The 23,070-nt window shown below is 48.5% G+C and overlaps 1 protein-coding gene across 3 annotated transcripts in view; it reads right to left on the reverse strand.

Moving 5' to 3' along the window:
- TRAPPC9 (trafficking protein particle complex subunit 9) overlaps nt 1-9,726 on the reverse strand; it is a 544,520-nt gene extending 534,794 nt beyond the window's left edge. Inside the window, exons 1-2 of one of the 3 annotated variants that reach the window (XM_073893249.1) lie at nt 9,584-9,726; nt 2,804-3,397 (exon numbers count right to left, since the gene is read on the reverse strand). In XM_073893249.1, coding sequence (XP_073749350.1) covers nt 2,804-3,387 — 584 coding nt within the window. In that variant the 5' untranslated portion in view covers nt 3,388-3,397; nt 9,584-9,726. Of the gene's footprint in view, nt 1-2,803; nt 3,398-4,244; nt 4,383-4,672; nt 4,802-9,583 lie in introns of those variants that run through there. The other 2 variants (XM_073893250.1, XM_073893248.1) reach the window with 2 other exon arrangements.
- Between the last annotated feature and the right edge of the window lie 13,344 nt (nt 9,727-23,070).

Consider the following 23,070-nt stretch of genomic DNA (forward strand, 5'->3'; position numbering starts at 1 on the left):
CCGCCGAAGTCAACGAGCATCCCACATCCTCCAAACAGAAGGGATTAATAAGGGCTCGTTTGCCACCAAATACTAAGTAAGACCAAACAAGTTCCCCAAAGCAGATATTTGAACAGGTATCAAACAACAATGGGTTACGTGCTTAAGAAAGCAAAATATTTTTTAAAGTAAAAAATGAAAAGATGATTGGGGTAATATATGGATCCAGGCAGCAGTAAGTTTTCGGTTTTTCAAGCGGTGAAGGCAGCACACAGGGAGATCTAGCTACTTTCAATGCAGTGTGTTCACAGCCTACCTTTTCAGACCCAACAACATACTCACAGGGCGGTATGATAGAAAAAAAAAAAGGAAAAGGAAAGAAGAGAGGAACAAGCAAAAATTAGAAACACACAAGAACAGAAATCACTTTGACAGCTACAACACTGCATGTCCAAGCATCTCCCGTGGGCTTTCGAGGTGTGGGACACATGTGAACATTCTAGTGAAATACGCCCACACCTCGTGTTCTGGGGAGCTGTGGGGCCTGCAGTGGCCAAATCTGCCACGGGGCCGATGGACGTGATCAGCGCACCACCCAAACCTCGGCCTCCACCTAGACGTTTCCTTGTGAGCTGCGAACTACGGTCCCATTTCAAGCTGGACACTCCTACCAAGAGCTGTGGGACAGAGCTGGGCTCTGTGTCTGCACCAAATCATTGTTTTTAAAAAAGGAGAGCACTGTAGACGAGTGAAAGCAACAGTGGACCAGCAGGGATGACGGGAGAGTGTATTCGATCTGAGGTCACTGGCGTCACTATGTCACATAAGTTCAAAAGCTGGCTGAGTGTCTCCGGCACGCCAAGACCAGAATGGTCCCACCGGGAGGGCAGTTCGATCTACTGCTGGATTCCCAGTGCCTAGAGCCATGCCGGGCACATGGGGGCTCTCAGTAAAGACTTGGTAACATTACTGCCCTGGCAGTATGGGCTGGCATGCTGTCCCAGGACAGTCTTGTTACTCCCACCAAATTGAGCATAGATTTCAAACGGCAAAAACAGGCCGGCATTCTCTGGTGGGTCTGCAACCTCAAAGCCAAGAAGTCAATGACCAAAAAAAAGTCACTGGTGCCTTGTGTAGCAGAGGCCAGTCCCTGCCCACGCCACAGGCTGCGGTGGCTCGGGAGTGCGGGGGCCGTGTGCGGTGCGGCCCCGGGCGGCAAGGGAAGGCCACCAGGTGGCCGCTCTGGCCCGGCTTTGGAGCGTGCCTGGTGCGCGGCACAGCGCTGCCCCTCGCGGCTGCCCGGGCTGGTCCGCCTCACCACCCCAGCTCCAAGGTGGGAAAGGGGAGCACTGGCGTGCTGACCTTGGGGCCACTGCGAGGACTGAGTACAGATCGTAGGTGCAACGTGCCCCTTCCTTAGCCACACACACACACACACACACGCACACACGTGTGGTGAGGAAATGAAAACTAGTGCAGACCCCACAGCACACCAGAGCAGGTGGAACTTAGGCCACTCTGTGCTTCCCACTCTCAGGGCTGGGCCGGGCCTGTTTCTCTCAGTTCGGTGACATTTTCTCCTCCAACTTACCAACAAATGGCAAGTCAATGTTTGACCTCAGGTAAACTCCAGAAACATCACACTGAGCACCTACTCTGCAGCGGGCATCTGCCAGCAGGACACGAGGTCACTCCATCCTCGCTTGCGAGACCCACATCCACATTCTACAGGAGGGGAAGGAGGGACTCGGTGCCCAAGGCCACAAAGCCCCCACTCTCCCTCGCAGAAGGGAACCTCGTCCAGGCAAAGCATCACCACCTAAACCTACGCACCTTCCTCCTCTGTGCGTGGACACCACAGCGGCCACGATACAGGGAGGCAGGGCAGGGGACAGAGGGGGGAAGCATAGAGCACAGGAGGGTAATCTGCAGTTCTGGTGCAAAGCTCAGCTGCTGACTTCATCTCAGGAAATGTGAGGCCTGACCTTTCCCTGCTCTATTTGACACCCCCCCATAACACAGAGAATATAAACACACTGCCGTGTGCAGAAGGAGCTCTTTGGGAAGTCCCTGGTAGCATCGCTGATTCCCTGACGCTCGCCTTGGCTGGCTGTAAGCGAGGACTGGGACACTGCAGCTACCAGGTGGGAAGAAGGGCCTGACCCGTGCACAGGGCCCAGCCCGGGAGACAGGAGCTCCACCTTGCGCTCCGCTCAGCTAGCTCCTAGTTCAGCACCTCTCCAGGCTCAGCACCTCATCTATAAATCGAAGGGATGAGACTGAATAAAAGTTTCATAACTGTGCCCTAGGGCAGCGCTGTCCAACAGGAATAAAATGTGAGCCACGTACATAAAGTTTTCTAGCTGCCACATCTTAAAAAGTAAGTAACAACTGAAACCAATTTTAATATTTTGTTTAACCTAATATATGTAAAATATTATCATTTTCACATGTAAAAAAGATGAACAAGATATTTTCTTTCTTTTTTCCATACTAAGTCTTAATACCTGATGTGCCTCTTACTTACAGCACATCTCAGCTCAGACAGGCCAGCTCTCTGGTGTGCAAGAGCCGCAGGTGACCACCGTCCTGGACAGCAGCTCAGAGGGTCCCACAAAGAGGGCCGGCTGAAACGGGGGTAAGTACACACACTAACCCTAAACGGACTCCCCTTAACCAAAGGCTGTCCCGTTTCTAGAAGTCTGAAAACCACGGACTGCTCCTGTCTACCCCTTGTGGCATCAAATTCTACCTCCTGCTTCCCCCTTCGTGATGTCAGGAAGCAAGCCAAGCGCAAAGCCTCTGGGCCCCCAGGTAAACTTACCTACTGTCTGTGTCCAGTCCTACAAAGTCCTTCTTCTCAAACGGGACACAGAGAAGGGGGGTCTTATCCCCGGACTTGTCAGTGGCCCTGTCCAGACGCTTGGACTCGAGCACAATGAAGAGCGATTCGATGAAGTCCTCGATCCTCTTCTCCACCGTCTGGCAGTCCTCGTAGTTGGGGTAGAAGGCCACGTCAGTGCGTGGCTGCTCGGTGGTCTCTCCCTGCAGCCCAAAGACGAAGAGCCGGGAGTCGTAGAGCGTGGAGCCATAGACCTCCTTCTGCACGTGGAACTTCTCGAAAGTCTGCGGCCAGTCCTTGGCAGAGAAGCAGTCCGTGATGGTGACGAGGCCCACGACTTTGCGGTGGGCCTGGAAGTCCCCCCACTCGCTGTTCTCGGGCGGGTAGTGGTGCCTGTAGCGGATGTAGAGCACCCGCTGGGAGTCCCGCACGCTGATCTGGCTCACGGAGGAGATCCTCTTGTAGATCTTGAAGAAGTTCTCTTCGGAGACGATGCCCACAGGCTGCACTACCACGAGGAGAGTCTGGTGGTCCTCAGCGCACTGCATGTAGTCAGGGACACTCATCTTGAAGACTCTGTCAAAGAGAACATGGGGGATCTGAGGCGCACATGGTTGCGAAGGCTGTTGGCCCGCACTGGGATGCGGTGGTTCTGATGTGAACCACCTGGGAGGCAGGGTGCGCCCTGCGCAGAGCCGTGGGCTACCACGTCCCTGGAGTTCTGCACCTGGCTACCACGGCTCTTCCCCAACACCACGGCTCCCGCATGAGGCCCTGAGCTCCCGCAGAAAAGGGGTTGTCTCTTGTTTTCTATTTCCAACACCCAGCCGGGTACCGACAGAGAGTTGGGGCCCAAAAGCGTTCCCTGATCGATGCACCGCTCCCTCATCCCCTCAGCAGGAGATAACGAAAAGAACCACAGTGGAATCAGAAGATCTGGATTTGACCTCCAGTCTCCCCGGGACATAAATGGTTTACGTGTAGTTATCTCATTTAAACCTTTCTGTGACACCACCTCAACTCTACTGATGAAGAACGTGAAGCAGAGAGAGGTTTATCACTGGTCAAGATCAGAGAGGCCCGGTCAGAGGAAGTGTTCAAGCCGCACACTCGGGCTCTGAGGGACGATGCCAGCCCGCCCCCGCCCCTCCCAGCAGCCATCCTCTGCACAGTCTCTTCTACACCCCCTCAGAAAGAACCACACCCACATCAATGCTCCACAGAGAGGTATGGCAGCCCCTGGGGGACTTCTCAAACCCTCAAGAGTTGGGGCTGAAGGCAGAGATTTAAGGTTCTGTGTTTCTCAAAAGAAGGCACAGCTTTTAGCAACTGCAGAACACTTATCTGGTCCGGGCCTTCGCTGCGCAGAGACGGAAAGGGGGGCCTGGTGCGGCTGAGGGAAGGCCTCGTGGACAAGGCCCACCTCGTGGCAGCACCAGCAAACCCTGAGCCCTGCTGACGGATGAAGCTTCCGCAAGGCCCAGGAGAACAAGCAGACAGGCCCTCCCTCCACATACTGTGCAATGAGGTTTCGTCAAGTTATTCAGTATGTTTGCACCCAAAATGAAGGTGGGCTATATCAAGGTGCCACAGGTTACAGAACTTGGGAATTCTGAGTCATAATGGAAATTCTAACCTGTACTGTGGCTTTCCCCATTCAAGCATGTGCTCAGTGGGCACACTGGGCCAGGCAGGACATGAGCCACGAGTGCCGCCACATACGGATCTTTGGTAACACGGCACACATCACACCTAGGCCCACCGAAGAACAGCCGTCTCCAGATAAGTCCGAATTAATGAAATTTAAAGCAGCCGAGCCGCTGATGTTATTAGCAAAAAGGATGCTGCTACCTCCTTAGCAACACACGGCAGAGAACCGACTGCAGCCACCGAGCCCATCGAGTTGCTTCTCTCCCTGGCTGTCATTCTGCATGAGACCGTAAGTGAGTCACATAGGGTCACCGAGGTTTTCTCTTTTGTGAAAGGCTCTGGTCGAAATGAACAAGGTATCTCATCATTCACATCCCCAACATTTAGTAAGGACTTCCCACGTGCCAGGCTCCGTATGGATGAAAAGACAGCGTCCCAGGTACATTCCCGAGTAGAAAGAGAAGACAGATGTTAATTCTCCCCAGTTTGATATACAGACTCAATGCTATTCTGATTAGACCTCCTACCAGAATTTTTGTGGAATATAACAAATTAATTTATGGTCCAGAATAGCCAAGAAACTTCTGAAGAACCACCACTGAGGAGGGGCATTTGTGCCCCCCTCCCCGCCCAAGAGCAAGATCAGATACACCTGCGACTGCTAACAGGCTTTCTTTTGAGGGCAATGAAACGTCCCAAACTGTGGTGGTGACTGCACAGCTCTGTGAATACACTAAAAACCACTAAGTTGTAGATTTAAATGGGTCAACTGTATGGTATATAAATGATATTTCAGTACCTCTGTGCGGGGGGACAAAAGACCAAATAAAAAGCTACAGTCAGCACAGTACTGGCCCAGGGATAAAAAGAAAAATGGAATGTAACCCTGCCCAGAACCAGATCCACATGTACACGGCAATTTGAAATACGGCAAAGGTGCCACTGTAGGCATGGCAGGAAAGGACAGGCTCTCCAATAAATGACACAAGACAATGGGTAATCCATGCATAAGAAGAAGACAACATCACCCAATCAGGATATGGGCAAAACCCTCAAAGAGGCATCTTTGAAGACAAAACTCAAATAGCCAGGACAGGTACAGAAGGACGCCCCACCTTGATGGCAACCAGGAAAAAGCAAATTAAAGTCACAGTGACAGGCCGTTTCACACCCAAAATAAAACGACAAAATAAAAATTGTATTGTGATAAAATATACATGAGATTTACCATTTTTAGGTGTACAGTTCTAGGGCATTAAGGACATTCCCATTGCTATGCAAACGTCTCCAGAAGTTCTCCATCTCCCCCACCAGACACTGTACTCAGTAAACAATGATTCCCCACACCCGCTCTCCCCAGCCCCCGGGGTCCCTCATCTAAGTCGAATCACACATTCTGTGTCCTTTCGTGACGAGCTTATTTCACTTAGCAGGTCTTCCGTGTTGTAGTAGTGGATCAAAATTTCCTTCTTTTTCGATGCTTATATCCCACTGTACAGATACACTATTTACTCATTCATTCATCAAAGGTCATTGGGGCTGCTCCTAGCTTTGGGCTACTGTGAATCATGCTACTCCACAGACAAAACATTTTAAGTATGAAAAACACCAAATGTTTACAAAGATATAGATCATAGTAACCCTCCTAAGACAGCAGGCATACGGACTGGTACATCCTGCGCCCAGGAACTTCCCTCCTAGAGCAACTCTGGCATATGGATGGCAGGAGGCATCAACAAAGGATCCTAGAAGCCAGAACTAGAGACAACACAAATGTCCACTGTCAGGAGAGTGGACAAATAAACTGTGGTCTTTTAACGCAATGGAATATTAGAGAACCCAGAACATGAATGGCCCAGAGTGACCCTGCGGGAACATGGCTGAATCTCAACAGTGTGATGGGCAAATAAAGTAGGTCATGGATTAGTAGAAGCCGTACAATTCCGTTCACATAAAGTTCAAAAACAGGAAACACTACACAACGTATTGTTTAGGGATATTTACACACAAAGTAAAGCTATAAAGAAAGATAAATTTGGGTAGTGGTTGCTTGAGAGAGGAGTGTAGTTCAGGAGTGAGACAGCAGGCTTCGGAAGTTAAGCCAAATGCAGACGTGGAGGCATTTGTTTTGTGATTCTTTAAACTATACATAAACATCACATATACCTTTGCTATAGTCTGTATTTCAAAATTTTTCAAGAGTTAGGGATGCCTGGGTGGCTCAGTTGGTGAAGCGTCTGCCTTCGGCTCAGGTCATGATCCCAGGGTCCTGGGATCGAGTCCTGCATCGGGATCTCTGCTCAGCAGGGAGCCTGCTTCTCCCTCTTCCTCTGCCTCAGTGTGCTCTCTCAAATAAATAAATAAATAAATAAATAAATAAATAAATAAAATCTTTAAATAAATTTTTCTTCAAGGGTTAAAAAAGGGAGAAGGTCCAACTTCAAGTAGCTCACAGCCTAGTGGTCAGCACATCAACTAGTTTTAGAGCCCAGACTCTGCCCTGTCCTCAACCCGCAGGCTATGCTGCTGGTCCTGCAAATACCTTCCTCTATGAGCAAGAAAACGGGACGCACACAGAGGTGTGAAGATAGGGGACAGCAGGTCCTGGGCACGGGTCTCAGAACAGATGCTCAATTTCTCTAGTCTGAAGTAAAACGAGAAAAAGTAGAATAGTGCATGCACTTTTCATAAAACTAAACTTAGGTATATTTGGTAAGTGCTTTATAAGTATTAACCAGTATTGTAATTTATGTTTAGGCAATGAGCTTCCACATTTTTTGACATTAAAACATTCTTGCTTTGAAATGTTGGTGAGAGTAGATGGTGGTTACTTTTCCATTGTCCTGTCTGGGCGAAAATTAAAATTGACATCCCTATTACTGACCCTCCAGTTTTCTGGAATTTGCAAATCTATGAAATCCAAACAACTAACTCACCCTGGACTAAATGATCCCTCTGGGTCCCTTCCAGTTCTGACTAGGCACTAAAAAGACACCAGCAATCAAATCCGTGCCACGGGTCAATAAACCTTACAACCTCGAGCAAGTTTTCCCTGAAGCAGCTCAGTATCACAAACTTCTTGTTCACTTTTGCCCCAAATTCAAAATATGCATCTTACATGGAAGGAAGTCTGTCTCATATAAGGTGAAAGAGGACATTCACTGGGCTCTCTATAATGTATCCTACTTAGACTTCCCATCATTCCTAAGAAATGAGATCGCTATCTTCAATCGAACAGATGAAATAAGGCTCATTCTGTTCAATGAGGTCTCCTAATCAGTAGCTGATGAACTGGAGCCAGGCGCCAGGGTCCATCCTTTTCCACTGGTTTCTTCAAGGGAGAAGCTGACAAAATAAGACCTGGCACTGAGCCAGTTCTAGTTTCTGAGACTAATACAAACATTAAAACATCAAAAATAGGGGCACCTGGGTGGCTCAGATGGTTAAGCAACTGCCTTCAGCTCAGGTCATGATCCCGGGGTCCTGGGATCGAGTCCCGCATCGGGCTCCCTGTTCAGCGGGGAGTCTGCTTCTCCCTCTCCCTCTGCCCCTCCCCCCATGCTCTCTAGCTCTGTCTCTCTCTCCTCTCAAATAAAATCATTAAAAAAAATCAAAAATATATTTCTTCAACATGGTAGCTCCGCCCAAAAGTTAAACACAGAGCTACCATATAAACAGCAATTCTACTCCTAGGTACATACCAAAGAGATTTGAAGACACATGCCCCCACAAAAACTTGTCCACAAAGGTTCATAGCAGCATTATTCTTAATAGTCAAAGAGTGGAAACACCATTGTCCATCAACTAATGAACAGATAAACAAAATGTGGAAAGAACACTGCTCAGCCATAAAAGTGAACAAAGTACTGATACTACTACAACATGGATGAACCTTGCAAACATGATGCTCAGTGAAAGAAGCGAATAACAAAAGGCCCCACAGTGTATGATTCCCTTTATATGAAATGCCCACTGCACGCAAATCCTGGAGACAGAAAGTAAATTAGTGGCTGCCAGGGGCTGCAGGGCAGAATAAGAAGTGACTGCCGATGAGTACGGAGTTTCTTTTTGAAGTGGCAAAAAACGTTCCGGTACAGTGATGTCTGCACGACTGTGAATACGCTAACACCAGGGCACTGTCCATTCTAAAAGGGTAGATTTTGCGGTATGTGAATGATATCTCAATAAAGCAGTTATTCTTAAAAATATTTGACAACCGCTTGTCCCTCTATACTACTAGTCCGCCACACAATTTAAGAAAAACAAACATAACCTTGCCGGATCTTTAGTATGGCAACATTCCTGGGTCTCCAACATCATGCCTGGAGTCCTATCCTTTCACGTTAACAAATACTAGCTGGGCTGGACGAGGAAGTTACTGTAACCATTTCTCAAAAAAGGACCGTCTAGTTTAAACTCGGGGGAGGGGGGCTGATGGAAGGAGGATGTCACAGCCCCCTGCCTTCAGCTCATTTTTAACTAAAGCGAGCCCTGCTTTCAACATTTTAACCCCTCTCTCTATAAAAACACGTGAATTCAACAAGCACCCTATCTGAACACCAGAAAAGTGTGCGTTACAGGGCATTTGCAGTGACAAGGTGCAGCGCGGGCGGGTCGCGAGACGGAGATGGCCACAGGCAAGCACAGCGCTGGCACGCTTCCTTCCCCACGACCCCCGTGGGGTCAGCTGGAGTTGACCACAGAGGCTCTCATCTCAGGACCCGGCGCCTGGGGCCGCTGAGCTGGGTCTCAGGCACTCTCAACCCGGAGGAGAGCGAAGAGGACAGGGACAGGAGGGTAGCCCCGGGCCGGCCGGGCCGCCCTGCAGGGAGACCAGCGTGCGCCGGGGGTCCCCCGACCCCACGCGGCCCGGGGGCCAGGACGCGGCGGGCGGAATAGGGGAGGGGGCCGCCGCCGCGCGCCGCAGGGAGCAAGGGCCGAGGCCCCAGGGCGGCAGGTGTGCGGCGGGCGCCGGGCAGGCTGGGGCGGGTGCGAAGTGGACCCCGGCCCGGGCAGGTGCGGGCTGCCTCTCGCCCTCGCTCGCCGCCACACACAGGCAGCCCTCCCGCAGCCGGCCGACCCCCGGCCCGGAGCCCCCCACCTCGCACTTACACAGCCGGCGGCCCGGGCCCGGAGCGGGAGCCAACTGCCTGGCAGGCGGCGGGGCCGAGCAGCCTCTGCGACCGCTCCCCCTACTCAGAGCTGGCGCTTCCGACCGGCGGCTGCGCCGGCACCCTCCTGCGCATGCTCGGAGCCGCTCCGGGCCCGAGCTCCGCTCCGGGCTTTGGGAGGAACGCGGGGGAGGCCGGGGAGGAGGACTAGAGGGGAGGGGAGGGAGGGGAGGGGAGGGAGGGGAGGGGAGGGGAGGAGAAGCAGAAAAGCTTCGGCTCCTGGGGCGGTGCACGCCGAGGGAGGGGCCTGCCCGGTCTCCGCGCCGCTTTCTAACCCCTCAAGGCGCGCCGGTCGAATTTCAGCACCCGGAGGAGTGGGGTGGGGGAGGGGGGAACCTGCAAGACCCCTGGGGAGTCGCCGCCCGCGACCCCAGCAGGCTCCCTGCCGCCCCGGAGACCAAGCACCCACAGGCGTGCTCGCTAATGTTCAGAACTCCCGGGGGCTGAATAAGAGCCCCTTCTGCAGGCTAGGCGTGCCTCCGGGGCGCGCTTTATCCGCGCAGCCGTGGGGGCTGGGCGGGGGCGCGCGCCGGAGGGTCAGAGCCCGATGGGGACCAGAGCCTGATCCCCATCTCTCGTGGGTGGAGCCACTCCCGGCCTGGAGGGCCCCAGCCGTCCACCCAGAGGGAAGGTGGGGAACAGCTCTTCCCGAGGACAGAAGCCAGGATTTGAACTTCTCTGTGTTGAACCGGAATTTACATACATACCTTAGAGCGTCCATAGCACATTTGGAAAGATGCACAAGACGTGGTTAACAGTGTCATCGCCAGAAAGGGCTGAGAGAACAGGATGGTGGAGGAAGACGCTGTTTCCCTTGTGCGTCTTTGTGTTCTGTTTACATGTATTTCTTTTTCAAATAAAAAGTGTTTTTAGGGGCGCCTGAGTGGCTCAGTCATTAAGCGCCTGCCTTCGGCTCCGGTCGTGATCCCAGGGTCCTGGAATGGAGCCCCTCATCAGGCTCCCTGCTCAGTGGGAGGCCTGCTTCTCCCTCTCCCGCTCCCCCTGCTTGTGTTCCCTCTCTCGCTGTGTCAGATCAATAAATAAAAATCTTTAAAAAAAAAAAAAAGTGTTTTTAGAGGCGCCTGACTGGCTTAGTCGGTAGAACATACAACTCTTGATCTCAGGGTCCTGAGTTCAAGGCCCACGGATGATCATGGACCCTACTTAAAAAAAAAAAAAATCAACAGAAGACAAGAATTGTCCCCTCAGCAAATACAACAGACACGAAAAAACTGAGTCATCACGTTTGCTTTAAGCCAGCAAGCATTTATTGACTGTTTGCTATGTGTGCAGTGCTGTTTTAGGACTTATTTTATTATTCATATTTTTTATAAAATAATAATAAGCTATTCCTCCTCCCTGCCCAGGGTCAGTGGAAAACCAATTTTTTATTGAATCGTTTCCCAAAGAGCAGGAATGAGTTATAAGCAGAACACATCTTCAGGGCAAAGCAGGTGAAGCAGATTTTCAGCATACCAGAGAGACAGGAAGTGTTTTCAAGAGAGTCGCCCAGAGTGCTCGCTTCTGCAGCACATATACTAAAAAAGAGAGTTGCCCAGAGACTGAGGGAGAGTGCCTCCAACACTCCACAAAAGGATGCCCACAGGGGCTGCTCCGTGGCATTAAGAATTCAGGTTGACAGTTATAAAAAACAGACATTACGAGAGGCCACCCTTGATGGAGGTCTGTGTGCCAGGAACAGAGCTCCACTACTTAGCTCACACTATCTTCCTAAGATCCATGCAAGGGTAGCTATTCTTAGTGCTGAGGCCCGGAAAGGACACAGCACTTGGCCGGGGTTACACAAGTGGCTGGTGTTGTTTAGGGATTCAGATCCAGGGCTGTCTGACTCCATGGCCTGGGCTCTTTCCATAGTCCTTCCTTGTTCCTATTCTCTTTATAAATGGATAAGGCAAGCAATTTAGAAAGCAATATTGAAGGCTGGCCAAAGGAAACATTGCTATTTTAGGACAGTGTTTCTGTTTACAATGTACTCACAGTAATTTATTTTATTGTTCCAGCAAATCTGTGAGAGAGAAGAGACTACCCTGTATTTTTACCAATGAGAAGACTAAGGCTCAGAGAAGGTAGGGGCTGGCATTAAACTGATCCATGGGGGTATCCAGGGCTGTCTTACTCCTGGAGTTATTCACCTTTCATAGCTTTAACATTCCCTGTGCGTCTCATCTGAATGTTCAGAATTCAAAGAATATAGCAAAACCTGCCCTCAAGGAGTTTGTAGACACTTCAAGTTGGATTGGAAGGAGCCTCTAAAATAATCAGGTCCAACCTCACACCCACACAAGATCCCCTCTACAAAAGTCCTAATGGGGTGGAAAGTTCGATGACATAGAGCTCTAATAGAAAGTTCTTCAGTTGGGGCGCCTGGCTGCCCCAGTCGGTGGAGCGTGTGACTCTTGGTCTTGGGGTCGTGAGTTCTAGCCCCACACTGGGTGTAGAGACTACATAAAAATAAAACCTTTTTTATTTATTTTTATTTTTTTTAAAGATTTTATTTATTTATTTGAGAGAGAGAGAGAGCACATGAGGGGGGGAGGGTCAGAGGGAGCAGCAGACTCCCTGCCGAGCAGGGAGCCTGATGCGGGACTCGATCCCAGGACTCCAGGATCATGACCTGAGCCGAAGGCAGTCACTTAACCAACTGAGCCACCCAGGCGCCCAAAACAAAACCTGTTTTAAAAAAGAAATTTCTCTAGTTAAATGAGGCAGAATCTGAGGCTTCCCTGAAAAATCAAATCATGGAGTCCCAAAGATGAGAACCAATGTCCAGGAGACTTTGTGGAGTTGAGAATTGTCACTGGAACATGAGTCACAAGTACAAAGCACCTACCCCACCACTCACCTACATAACCTCAATGTCTTCAACCATAAAATGAGGGTAAGCACTTCATGAGGCTGTCACCAGGATTAAATAAAATCATGTATGAGAAAACATTTGGAGACACAGTGGGACAGACTGAAGTTCCATTTTAATGATGTCACATGCTACTTGTATAGCTTTGGGATAGGGTGACCATGTATCTTGATTTGCCTGAAACAATCCCAGTTTATGCCTGGTGTCCTGACTAAAAGTGTTCTGGTTGGGCGACATTTGGGGCACTTTGGGCAAAGCCCATCATCCCTCAGGATTTCTGAACCCCCAAAAGTATTATGTAGGGTTTCTGACTCCTTTCCATGTTGTAGGGCTCTCTTCTACCCTGCAGTCTACACAAATACTCTGCGATGTCTCCCTTGGGCTTTCTAGTGCTCAAGCTAAACGGGAAGGGATTCACTTACTTAACTAGATATATTTAATACTGCTAAAAACCAACCAATTGAGTGGGTCTTTCACATCTATTCCCTCAAAATAATACAATCATGGTAGCTACTATTTACCTGGCAGGTAATGTGCAATGCGTCATCAGAAATTTCTCATTTAATCCTCACAAGGACCTTATAAGGTAGGTTGTTCTAATTTAAGGGGACTAAGCAGTAACATTCCTTTTTTCCCCTTCCTGAGTGTGGAACAACTGAGAAACAACGCAGAGAATTAGACAATGGGTATTTACAAGTCAGTTTTATCACCAGTATGTTGGTTGAACAGTGTGCTTTGGATCTAGAGCCAAAATTTTGGTTTGGGTTTACGAAATCCTTCCCCTTAGATTTATTCAGCCTCGATTCAGCTAAGAATGATCTTAGCCAGCGCTGGACACCAGAGGTCTCCCTGAAGGGCCCAAAGTCGCACGAGCTAACGAGGGGCAAAGCTGGGGTTCCACACCAAGATAAGCACCAAAGCTCATTTTAAACCTCACAACCCCTCCGCAAAGACCTGTGAACGTCAAGTGGAAGTGGCTCAGTCATTGCGCACTTGGCCGGGATTCCAGCTCAGGCCTTTCCGTGGGGAACTGCTGCTTTCGGGGTAAGGAGCTCTCAGGTAAGGTCCCTGCAGGAGGATGGGGTGGCTGTCACCTCCCTTTGCACGAGTGCAGAAGAGATGCGGTGAGGTTGCACAGGAAGGAGGGAAACAGCGCGGAGTGCCAGCCAGATCCTGGACTTCTGTCTGAATCCCCAGCGCCCAGCACCAGCTCTGACACAACGTACTCTCAGGGAAAGCTGAGTGAATCAATCCATTCTGTGAATGAACGAATGAATGAAACTGCAGAGCCCGCCAGAGGTCGACAGCGGCTCCCCCAGCGGGCTTCTAACTGACCAATCAACGCCTTCGTCAGCGCGCCACGCCCCCAGCCACGCCCCCCAAACCGCCCCTCCGCTATCCCACCGGCTGCGCGGAAAACCCGGAGCAGTGGATTCCCCGAGCCTGCGTCGGAGGGAGTGCGCATGCTCTAGATCTGGCAGCGGCTAGGCGCCCTTTAACCGGGGAGCCCAGGGGGCGGATTTGAAAGCGACTGGTCGGGGGACGGAAGCTATCCACCTGCGTCCCCAACAACTCCTCCCGCAGAATCAGAGTCCTGTTGGCTACTCCCAGCCCCCCTGCGACAGCCCAGCTACCCGAGGAGCGACGCTCCCAATCGGAACCTCCCCACAGGCGGGAGGGCCAGAGGCGAGCAGCCGGAAGTGACGCACGGGCCTGAGCGCGAGGACCGCGGTTCCGCGCTCGTCGCCCTGGAAACCGAGCCCCTCGCCTGCGTCCCGAGTGCGTCAGCGGCTCCAAAGTCCCCGCGCGGGGCCGGGGCGCTGCGGGTGGGAAGGGCCCCAAGGCCTTCCCTGTGTGCACGCGGTTATTCCGCCCAGGAATACGCGTGGGACGCCGGCTGTGTCCCCCATGGAGACACCGACGCCGGGGAGCGCTGGCACCTGCGCCGGTCCGCCCTGCAGCCCGGGCGACTCTCCGAAAGCCTGCCCCCACCCCACCCCCCACCCGGCTGCTGGGTGCTGGAGCCCCAACTTCCTCCTCGGAGCAAAGCCGCGGCTCTTCTCTCGTTGGCCCCTAAGCCGAGCCCTTCCGCGCTTGCTGGAGCTCTCCGTGCGCTTCCCTCCGCGCAGGGGCCTCCAGCCGGCGCAGCCCTGCTCCTGAACCTCGGCTCACGCGCCCTTTCCCAGGCTGTGCTGGGCGGGGGGCCGATCGGGGTTTCTCCTCTGGCCACCGTGCCATGCTCCCGCGCTCTTCCTTTTAAAAGTTTGCACACAGTGACTTCATTTTCAAGAGGCCGGTTCTTGGTCCTCAAAGAACTTGTCTGGGGGAACACTTGTCTGGGTTAACTTTCTTATGTGGTTTCAAAGTCACGGAAAACTGGCACGAACCGTAAAAATAACTCCCGTAGTATTCACCAACGATTAACGTTTTTGCCAAATTTGTTTTATCATTCTCTAGATGGATAGAGGTTTCTAAGTGCATCTCAGTTGTGTGCTTTGTAGTTATTTCCCCTGTCCAGGACCACACGTGGCAATCAGTTGTTCTTTTGTAGTATTCTTTTATCTGGAACGGTTTCTCAGCCTTTCTTTCATGACTCTAATATGTTGGAAGACTACAAGCCAGCTATCTTCTAGAATGTTCCTCAATTTGAGTTCCTCTAATGCTTTCTCATGATTAAATTCAGGTTATGTATTTTTTGCAGAATGCCATAGAAATGATGTAAGCTAAGCCCTCTGCGTATGTTATGTCAGTGGGCACATACTGTTGGTTTGTCCCATTGGGATAATTTTGATCACTTGGCTAAGGTGGAGTCTGCTGTCTCTCCGCTGTAAATCGATGACTTCTGTTGTGATTAATAAGTAATTGGTGAAAAGATACTTTGAAATTACATAATGATCCTTTTTCCACCAAACTTTCGCCAATGAATTTAACATCCACAGGAATCTCAAGAATGATTATCACACAGCTTGGTAATGATTGCAATTTACTACATTTCAAACAATGCAAACCCGCTGTGACATTTTCTCAGAAATGACGGATTCATCTAGCAGATAATAGGTGATCAGTAAGTATTATTTACTCTGTTAGGCTTCTTTCTTTTACAGATTAATAAAGAGATTTTCTGTTTCACAGAGTATAGTTAGAAACACTGTTAATTTGACATTGAGATTATTCTTCGTGCTAGCATCTACATCAGTGGCTGTCATATATTAGCAATAAGTTTTGGAGTTAACAAAGAAAAACATCTCCAAACACACACACACACACACACACTACATACATGTAAGACTGAAGAGTTATAAATGTGAGCAGCTAATACTTACTGTTCTCACCAACGCATGGTTGTCACTTGTAAGACCAGAGAGATTTAAAGATCAGTTATAATATATCCAACTTAAGAAAATCAGATTTTACATTTTTAAAAACATTTTTTAAACTGCACCTCTAGGACCCAGCTGAGGACCCTCAATGGCTGCCCTGCCCCCTCTCAGATTTTACATTTCAAAATAAAGTTTAAGAAAAAATTTTTTTATGATTTTTTCTTTTTTTTTAAAGACTTTATTTGTTTATTTGACAGAGAGAGACAGCGAGAGCGGGAACACAAGCAGGGGGAGTGGGAGAGGGAGAAGCAGGCTTCCTGCGGAGCAAGGAGTCCAACGTGGGGCTCGATCCCAGGACCCTGGGATCAAGACCTTAGCCAAAGGCAGACACTTAACGACTGAGCCACGCAGGCGCCCCAAGAAAAAAAAATTTAAGATTTATTTATTTTAGAGAGAGAGAAAGAGGGCACACACCCGTAAATGAGGGGAGGGACAGAGGGAGACGGGGAGAAAGAATCCCAAGCGGACTCCACCCCTGAGCGCAGAGTCCAATGGGGGGCTTGATCCCACAGCTCCGAGATCACCACTAGAAGTAAAACCAAGAGCCCTATGCCCAACCAACTGAGCCACCCAGGTGCCCCAAGGAAAAAAAATTTTTTTGAAGAAAAATCCTGAGAAGGGGCAACAGGAGTAGCTGCAATTCCATGTATGACCACCAGATGGTGGAACAAGCTAAGTAGCGCCTCAAAAAACCAAACCAAACCAAACCAAACACCCTTGTCTGGCCTGAGTTAGAATCTAATTGCCTTAAATTGCCTCCAAAACCTTGGATTTTGTCAGTTTGTCAGGGGAGCCTAGGTCAGTCAGTTCTGGGCAAATTCAAAATAGACAAGCTAGGGAAGAATTCACAAGAGATTTAGTTGAATTGGCATTGGCTTAATTCTCAAACTAGGTGGTTTGAGAATTCATATTATATTACATTACATTACATATTTTTTATTTTTTGTGTTACACATAAAATAAAATATAATAATCCACTTGGAAATATATGTTGTGTATTACATATGAAGTTATTATAATTCAAGATATAGTATTCTTTATGCCTTAAATATTACAGCATTAAGGCTAATTTTTTAAAGATTTTTATTTACTTATTGGACAGAGAAAGACACAGCGAGAGAGGGAACACAAGCAGGGGGAGTGGGAGAGGGAGAAGCAGGCTTCCTGCTGAGGAGGGAGCCCGATGTGCGGCTCCATCCCAGGACCCTGGGATCATGACCTGAGCTGAAGGCAGATGCTTAACGACTGAGTCACCCAGGCGCCCCAAGGCTAATTTTTTTTTTAAAGATTTATTTATTTGAGAGAGAGAGCAGGGAGCAGGGAGGGGCAGAGGAAGAGGGAGAGAGAGAATCCCAAGCAGACTCCCCACTGAGCGTGGAGCCCAAGGCGGGCTTTATCCCACGACCCTGAGCCAAAATCAAGAGTCGGACACCAACCGACTGCGCCACCCGGGTGCCCCAAGCACGAAGGCTAATTTTTAAAGGACAGACTGAGGCTATGTCTCTGCTCTCTGACAACTTGATACAGGATTTTTCTGAATTACTCAAATAACGTCGATTGAATTATTCAAAACACACTGATCAAGTGGAAGGGTATTTTTAACCTCAATTATCCATACCTATGCCATTTCTTTACTTCTTTCTCTGAAGCAGAGAAAGAGGATTCATATCACTTGCAGAAACAGTAGAATGGTGGCTGCCAGGGGCTTGGGGTTGGCGAAATTGCAGAGATGTTGGTCAAAGGGTACAAACATACAATTAGAAGATGAATAAGTTGATTATAGTCAACAATACTGTATTATATACTTCAAAGTTGCTGAGAAACTAGATCATAAGTGTTCCCACCAAAGAAAAAAGAAATAATTATGGGATGGGATGTGTTAGCTAACACAACAGTAGCAATCCCATTGCAATATGTAGGTGTATCATTAAGTTGTACACCTTAAACTTACGTGCAATATTATAAGTCAATTATAACTCAATTAAAAAAAAAAGAGGAGGGGCACCTGGCTGGCTCAGTCAGTAGAGCATGTGACTCTTGATCTCAGGGTCCTGAGTTTGAGCCCCACGTTGGGAACGGAGATTACTTTAAAAAAAATTTAAAAGAGGATTCAGATCAAACTGAATCAAGGCTAATGGGGCAAATCTAAATCATGCACCACCTGACGGAATGCAGTGAAGAGAACACAGCATCACTTCTGTGATATCCCTGCCAAAGATGCGTGACCTGGATTTAATCATGAAGAAACAGCAGATAAGCCAAAATTAGGGACATTCCACAAAATAGCTGGCCTGTGATCTTCGAAAGCAAGTGTCGGGGTCTTGCAAGTCAAGGACAAACTGAGGAACCATTCCAGATTAGAGAAGAATGGACAGGACAAATAAAGTCACACATGATCCTGGACTAGATCATTCTGCTTAAAAAAAAAAAAAAAGAAACAAAGAAACAAAGAAACAAAAAAGAACAAGAAAAGGAACAGCTGGTGACTTGCCTGGAGTCAGTCTGAGGATCAGATGATACTAACATTATCAGTGCTAATGTCCCGATGTAGATGGTTGTGTTGTGGTCAAGCAGGAGAACGTCCTGGTTTGTGGAAAACACACACTAACTTCTTTAGGGGTATCGGGACAACAGGTCAGCCACTTACACGAAACTGGCTCAGGAATAAGTTATCTGTACTGTACTTGAGACTTAAGTTTGCAGTCGTTGAAAAATCATTAAAAAGAGAATTCCAAAGAAAGTCCAAGCAGTTAAAAATACACCCGTGATTTCCTGGCCTGACTCAGAGGTACTGAATGAGAACGCCAGAGGCGTGGCCTTAAAATGTGTATTTTTAAAAGCATAGTCAGGTTTGGAGAGGAGCTAGTTCCATGGCCTCAGAAAGGGAAGAACAGCTTGTACGTGCAAGCCAATTTCCTTCCATCATCTTTTCATCAAGATCATCGCTGGCTGGGGCAGCTTAAGAAATCTGTTCAGTACAAGTTGCCTGGTTCAGTTAAGCCTCCTGAGGCTCCCAGAGGGGAGGACTTCTGGGAGCCTAGCCTGGTCGAGGGCCACGCTCTCGGTGTCCCCTTTTCTTTGACCGTTAAGACACAGCCTCGGGTTATAGAAGCTGTGGCTTGTGGTGGGGGGCCTGGGGGGTCTCCTTCCCTCCTTTACAATCCCCGGGGAACACTGCTAGAGTTCTACTTTGCTCAGCACAAGGATTGCTGCTGCCCCTTTTCTTTCCTGCCCGGACCCAAATGTTGTCACAGCTTCTCCTAGTGAGTCCTTATGTACCCATACAACCCCTAAAAGTCACTTCAGGGAGCCCCAGGAGCACCACCTTCAAGAGGACCTTACAAGGGCTTCAAAAATGGCTCCTTATGGTTGCGTGCAACTCTGAACATACTAAAAACCAATGAACGGTACTCTTCAAATGGATGCATTGGGTGCCTTGTGACTTAGATCTCAATAAAGTTGTTTAAAGAAAATTGCTCCCTGTCTATACCAGTCCAGCCTCACCCCATGGTTCAGTTTTCTGGATGTCATTCTTCCCACACTTCTGAGTTCTCACATGTGCTGTTCTTTCTGTTCCCTACAATGTCCATTGCCAAATTTCTACCCACTCTTTCAATCTGAATTCAAGTCCTTTGTCCTGTGCAGCCGCCCTGACTCCCTAAGCAAAGGAAGTGACTCTGTCCTCAGGGCTCCCTCCACCTTGCTGTGTCTCTCTGCTGTAAGACTCCCCACCCACCCCCACCCTGTGCCGTGACTGACAAGTCTCTGACCCATGTGTGGGTCTACGAGCTTCGTCTCTAGCTCAGGGACCAGGACTGGTAAGGGCTTCTGTGGAAGGTTGTTACGTAATTAAAACACAATGATGTTAGAATACGGGCCGTAGCCCAGGGAGAGCAGGCTTGAATCAGAAACCTTGGGCCAGCAAGGATAACATAGAGACCCCAGGGGCCTCATGCGATAATGTAGCACGCTGCAAAGAAGGTAGTCATTCACATAAAGCTCACCCACCTTATCATGTGGAACTAATAATAGCTACCACTTACGAAGTACTTAAAACATGACATACACTATACTTAGAACGCTATGCATTGTCTCGTCTTAAGGGCCTCAATTTCCCCATTGAAAATCCCAGTGTCCGCATGCACGCTTTCATTAAATTGATTTCCCTGAGACTACCTCTGTGGTGGGAGAATAGAATCTCACCCTCACCCGAGGGAGAGTCTGTAAGAGCCGAGAGAAACTGTAGATAATGCCAAAAGTGCAGACGACACTGCAAAGCCCCATGCCTTAGCTCCGTATCTAACAATTACGCAAAAGTGTAATTTGCAAAAAGTGAAAAGCAAATATAGGGAGAATAACAGCACATTCAGGTGGACCCTCCCACTGTCCACAACTAGAAAACTGGGAGGAAAAAAGAACCTGTGTTCAGACATTGGGCCACAGGCAGTGCGGGCCGAAGAGGAAGGAGGCGCTCTGCGGGATCACCCACCTCCTGCCTGGAGTGCCCACAGGGGGTCACCCAAAGACTGCAGCTTCACTACTGTTGAGGAGACAGAGGCTGGAAAGGCGAGAGCTGGGGAGAGCTGCCCCCAAGTTGCCTGTGAGTTCCCAGGCTCAGCCCCCCGCCCCGGCTTGCCTGTGTCAGGGAAGAACACAAACCTCTTCTCTCCCCTTACTAGGTCCCGGCCGGGGGTGCTGTACATCAGACCGGCAAAAGATTAACAAGAGAAACGTTGCGAAGTTGTTGTTGTTTTTTTTTTTTATCAGAGAGAGATTGTACACAAGCAGGGGGAGCGGCAGACAGAGGGAGAAGCAGACTCCCTGCTGAGCAAGGAGCCCAACACGGGACTTGATCCCAGGACCCTGGGATCACGACCTGAGCCGAAGGCAGACGCTTCACTGGCTGAGCCACCCAGGCTTCCCAACAAGAGAAATGTTTTGAGCAGGAATATAACGTGGTACCAAGGCTCCAGTGTAAGGTTTGGCAATTTCCATGCCACACACATGCATTTGCTGGATGATCCAGTCATTCCCCTCTTAGGAAGAAGAGCGAAGACTTCTGTCTGTGAAGGTTACAGCGGCTTCACTCTTTATTGTCACAAATGGGAAATAACAGGAAAACGGGACACGACAAAGCCTAGGAAGGGACAAACCACTGATCTGTGCTGCCGTGTTGCGGACCCCCCTCAGGGCGCCGGTGAGAGCAAGTCTGACATAGAAGAGTAGATGACTTCATGTATATGAGACTCTGGAAAAGACGAGTCTCACCTACCATGACAGAAGGATCATGTGTTGCCTGGGGCCCAGATTGGAGTTGACTAGAAAGGGGCCCAGGGCCGTTCTGGGTTGATGGAAATGTCTGTACTTTGTGCCAGTGGCTATGCTGGTGTGTACATTCAATTCAACTCTCCTTGAATTCTACCTTTAAATGGGTACATTTTGTTACATGTAATAAGGTATTCAATAAAGTTGGTAGCAAATATACAAAATAAAGCTGTTTCAAACTTAGCTGCTAGGTGAGGGAGACCGCAGACTAATAAAGCTGTTTCAAAAAAAGGCCATGAGAAGGAGAAGCAAATATATACCCCCTGGAAGAATTAATACAGAAACAAGACTGCAAAATGAATACGAAACAAAGTTGTAAGGTTTGGATTGTAACCTTCCTACTTGCATCCCTAGGACACAACATTCGTTTGCCAAGAATCCTGCATCTCTCTCAGATTTCTAGAATTGAACACCTGCCCTTAGAACTTGATTAAAGCCCCAAATTCCACCACGTGACTAAACCTACTCACACTCAGCAGGTTTCTGAACAAGCAAACGGTAAACTCTCTGCCTCGTTTCTAAACGTTGGGTCATTCTTTCTTACAATTAGAACTTTGGAGATGTGTAAAACGCATGCTGGGGAGAAACAGTTTTCTACAAAGCCTTTCATTTGTTTTTACTGTTCTCAGCAGGGAAAAGGGTTTGAGTTATTTTTACTCTCTCCCCCCCCACCAGCTCAGACTGTAACTCATTTGCATATTTTGCATGATTTCAATGAAGAAAAGGTCAAGTTTCTTTTTGCAAAAAGAATTTCACTTTGCTTCTGACAGCTGTGTTACATGTAGACATAGGTTACTTTTTTTTTTTTTAAGAATTTATTTATTTATTTGACACAGAGGTACACAGCAAGAAAGGGAACGCAAGCCAGGGGAGTGGGAGAGGGAGAAGCAGGCTTCCCGCCGAGCAGGGAGCCCGATGGTGGGCTCGATCCCAGGACCCCTGGGATCATGACCTGAGCCGAGGGCAGACGCTTAACGACTCAGCCACCCAGGTGCCCCGACATAGGTTACTTTATAAAAATTTTCATAGCCATTCTTCAGACTCAGTAGACAATTATTTTCATGAACATTTCCAAAAATATTATTGGACACAGTAAATTAATATTAATTGTTTTTACTTGGCAAAGATGAGCTGGAATTAACAGTATTTCAATTTTCCCAGCTTCTTCTGACTATGCTGTGTTACATGGGATGCCTCTTAGTCAAAGAGTAACAAGTACATTTAAGAGTCATGTGCTAATTCTTGGTAGTACTACCCTGAAATTTTGAACTCTTGGTGTTCTTCCCAGAAATTAAGTGCATGAATGATTTTGATGACCAGGTAACAAATCATTTGCAAACTGACTACTTTAAGTTATTTTCTTTCAATGAAACTGAAGGAAGTCCTGCTGAGTTGTTAGTTGATAAATCACTACAAATGATTTTTTATATCACCATTTGATTTTTGTTATAGATGTCCAGAGACTTGAGAGGCACTGACCATCTACTTACTGTTTCTCAACATTTACATGCAAAAACTGAAACGAGGGGTAGGACTGGTGCTCAATCTCTCTCACTCAAGCAAAAAATATATGGGGCACCTGTCTGGCTCAGTCGATGGAGTGTGCGACCCTTGACCTTGGGGTTATGAGTTCAAGTCCCCCGTTGGGCACAGAGCTTACTTTAAGAAAAGTATTTACAGATTCATAAAATAACTAACACATTTATTTTATTATGAGATTTATTTCCAAAAAAACTTTTATGTCAATTTAATGTTTCTCAAAATTTATAGTATACTTGTGATGTTTTGGTCAATTATGTGCCAACAATAACTTTAATGATAAATCAACAAAGAAGAAAAACATTCTAA

The sequence above is a fragment of the Callorhinus ursinus genome, unplaced genomic scaffold (assembly GCF_003265705.2).
Source record: "Callorhinus ursinus isolate GAN/ISIS: 27379988/994484 unplaced genomic scaffold, GSC_fseal_2.0 scaffold5, whole genome shotgun sequence".
In the NCBI taxonomy this organism is placed as follows: Eukaryota; Metazoa; Chordata; class Mammalia; order Carnivora; family Otariidae; genus Callorhinus; species Callorhinus ursinus.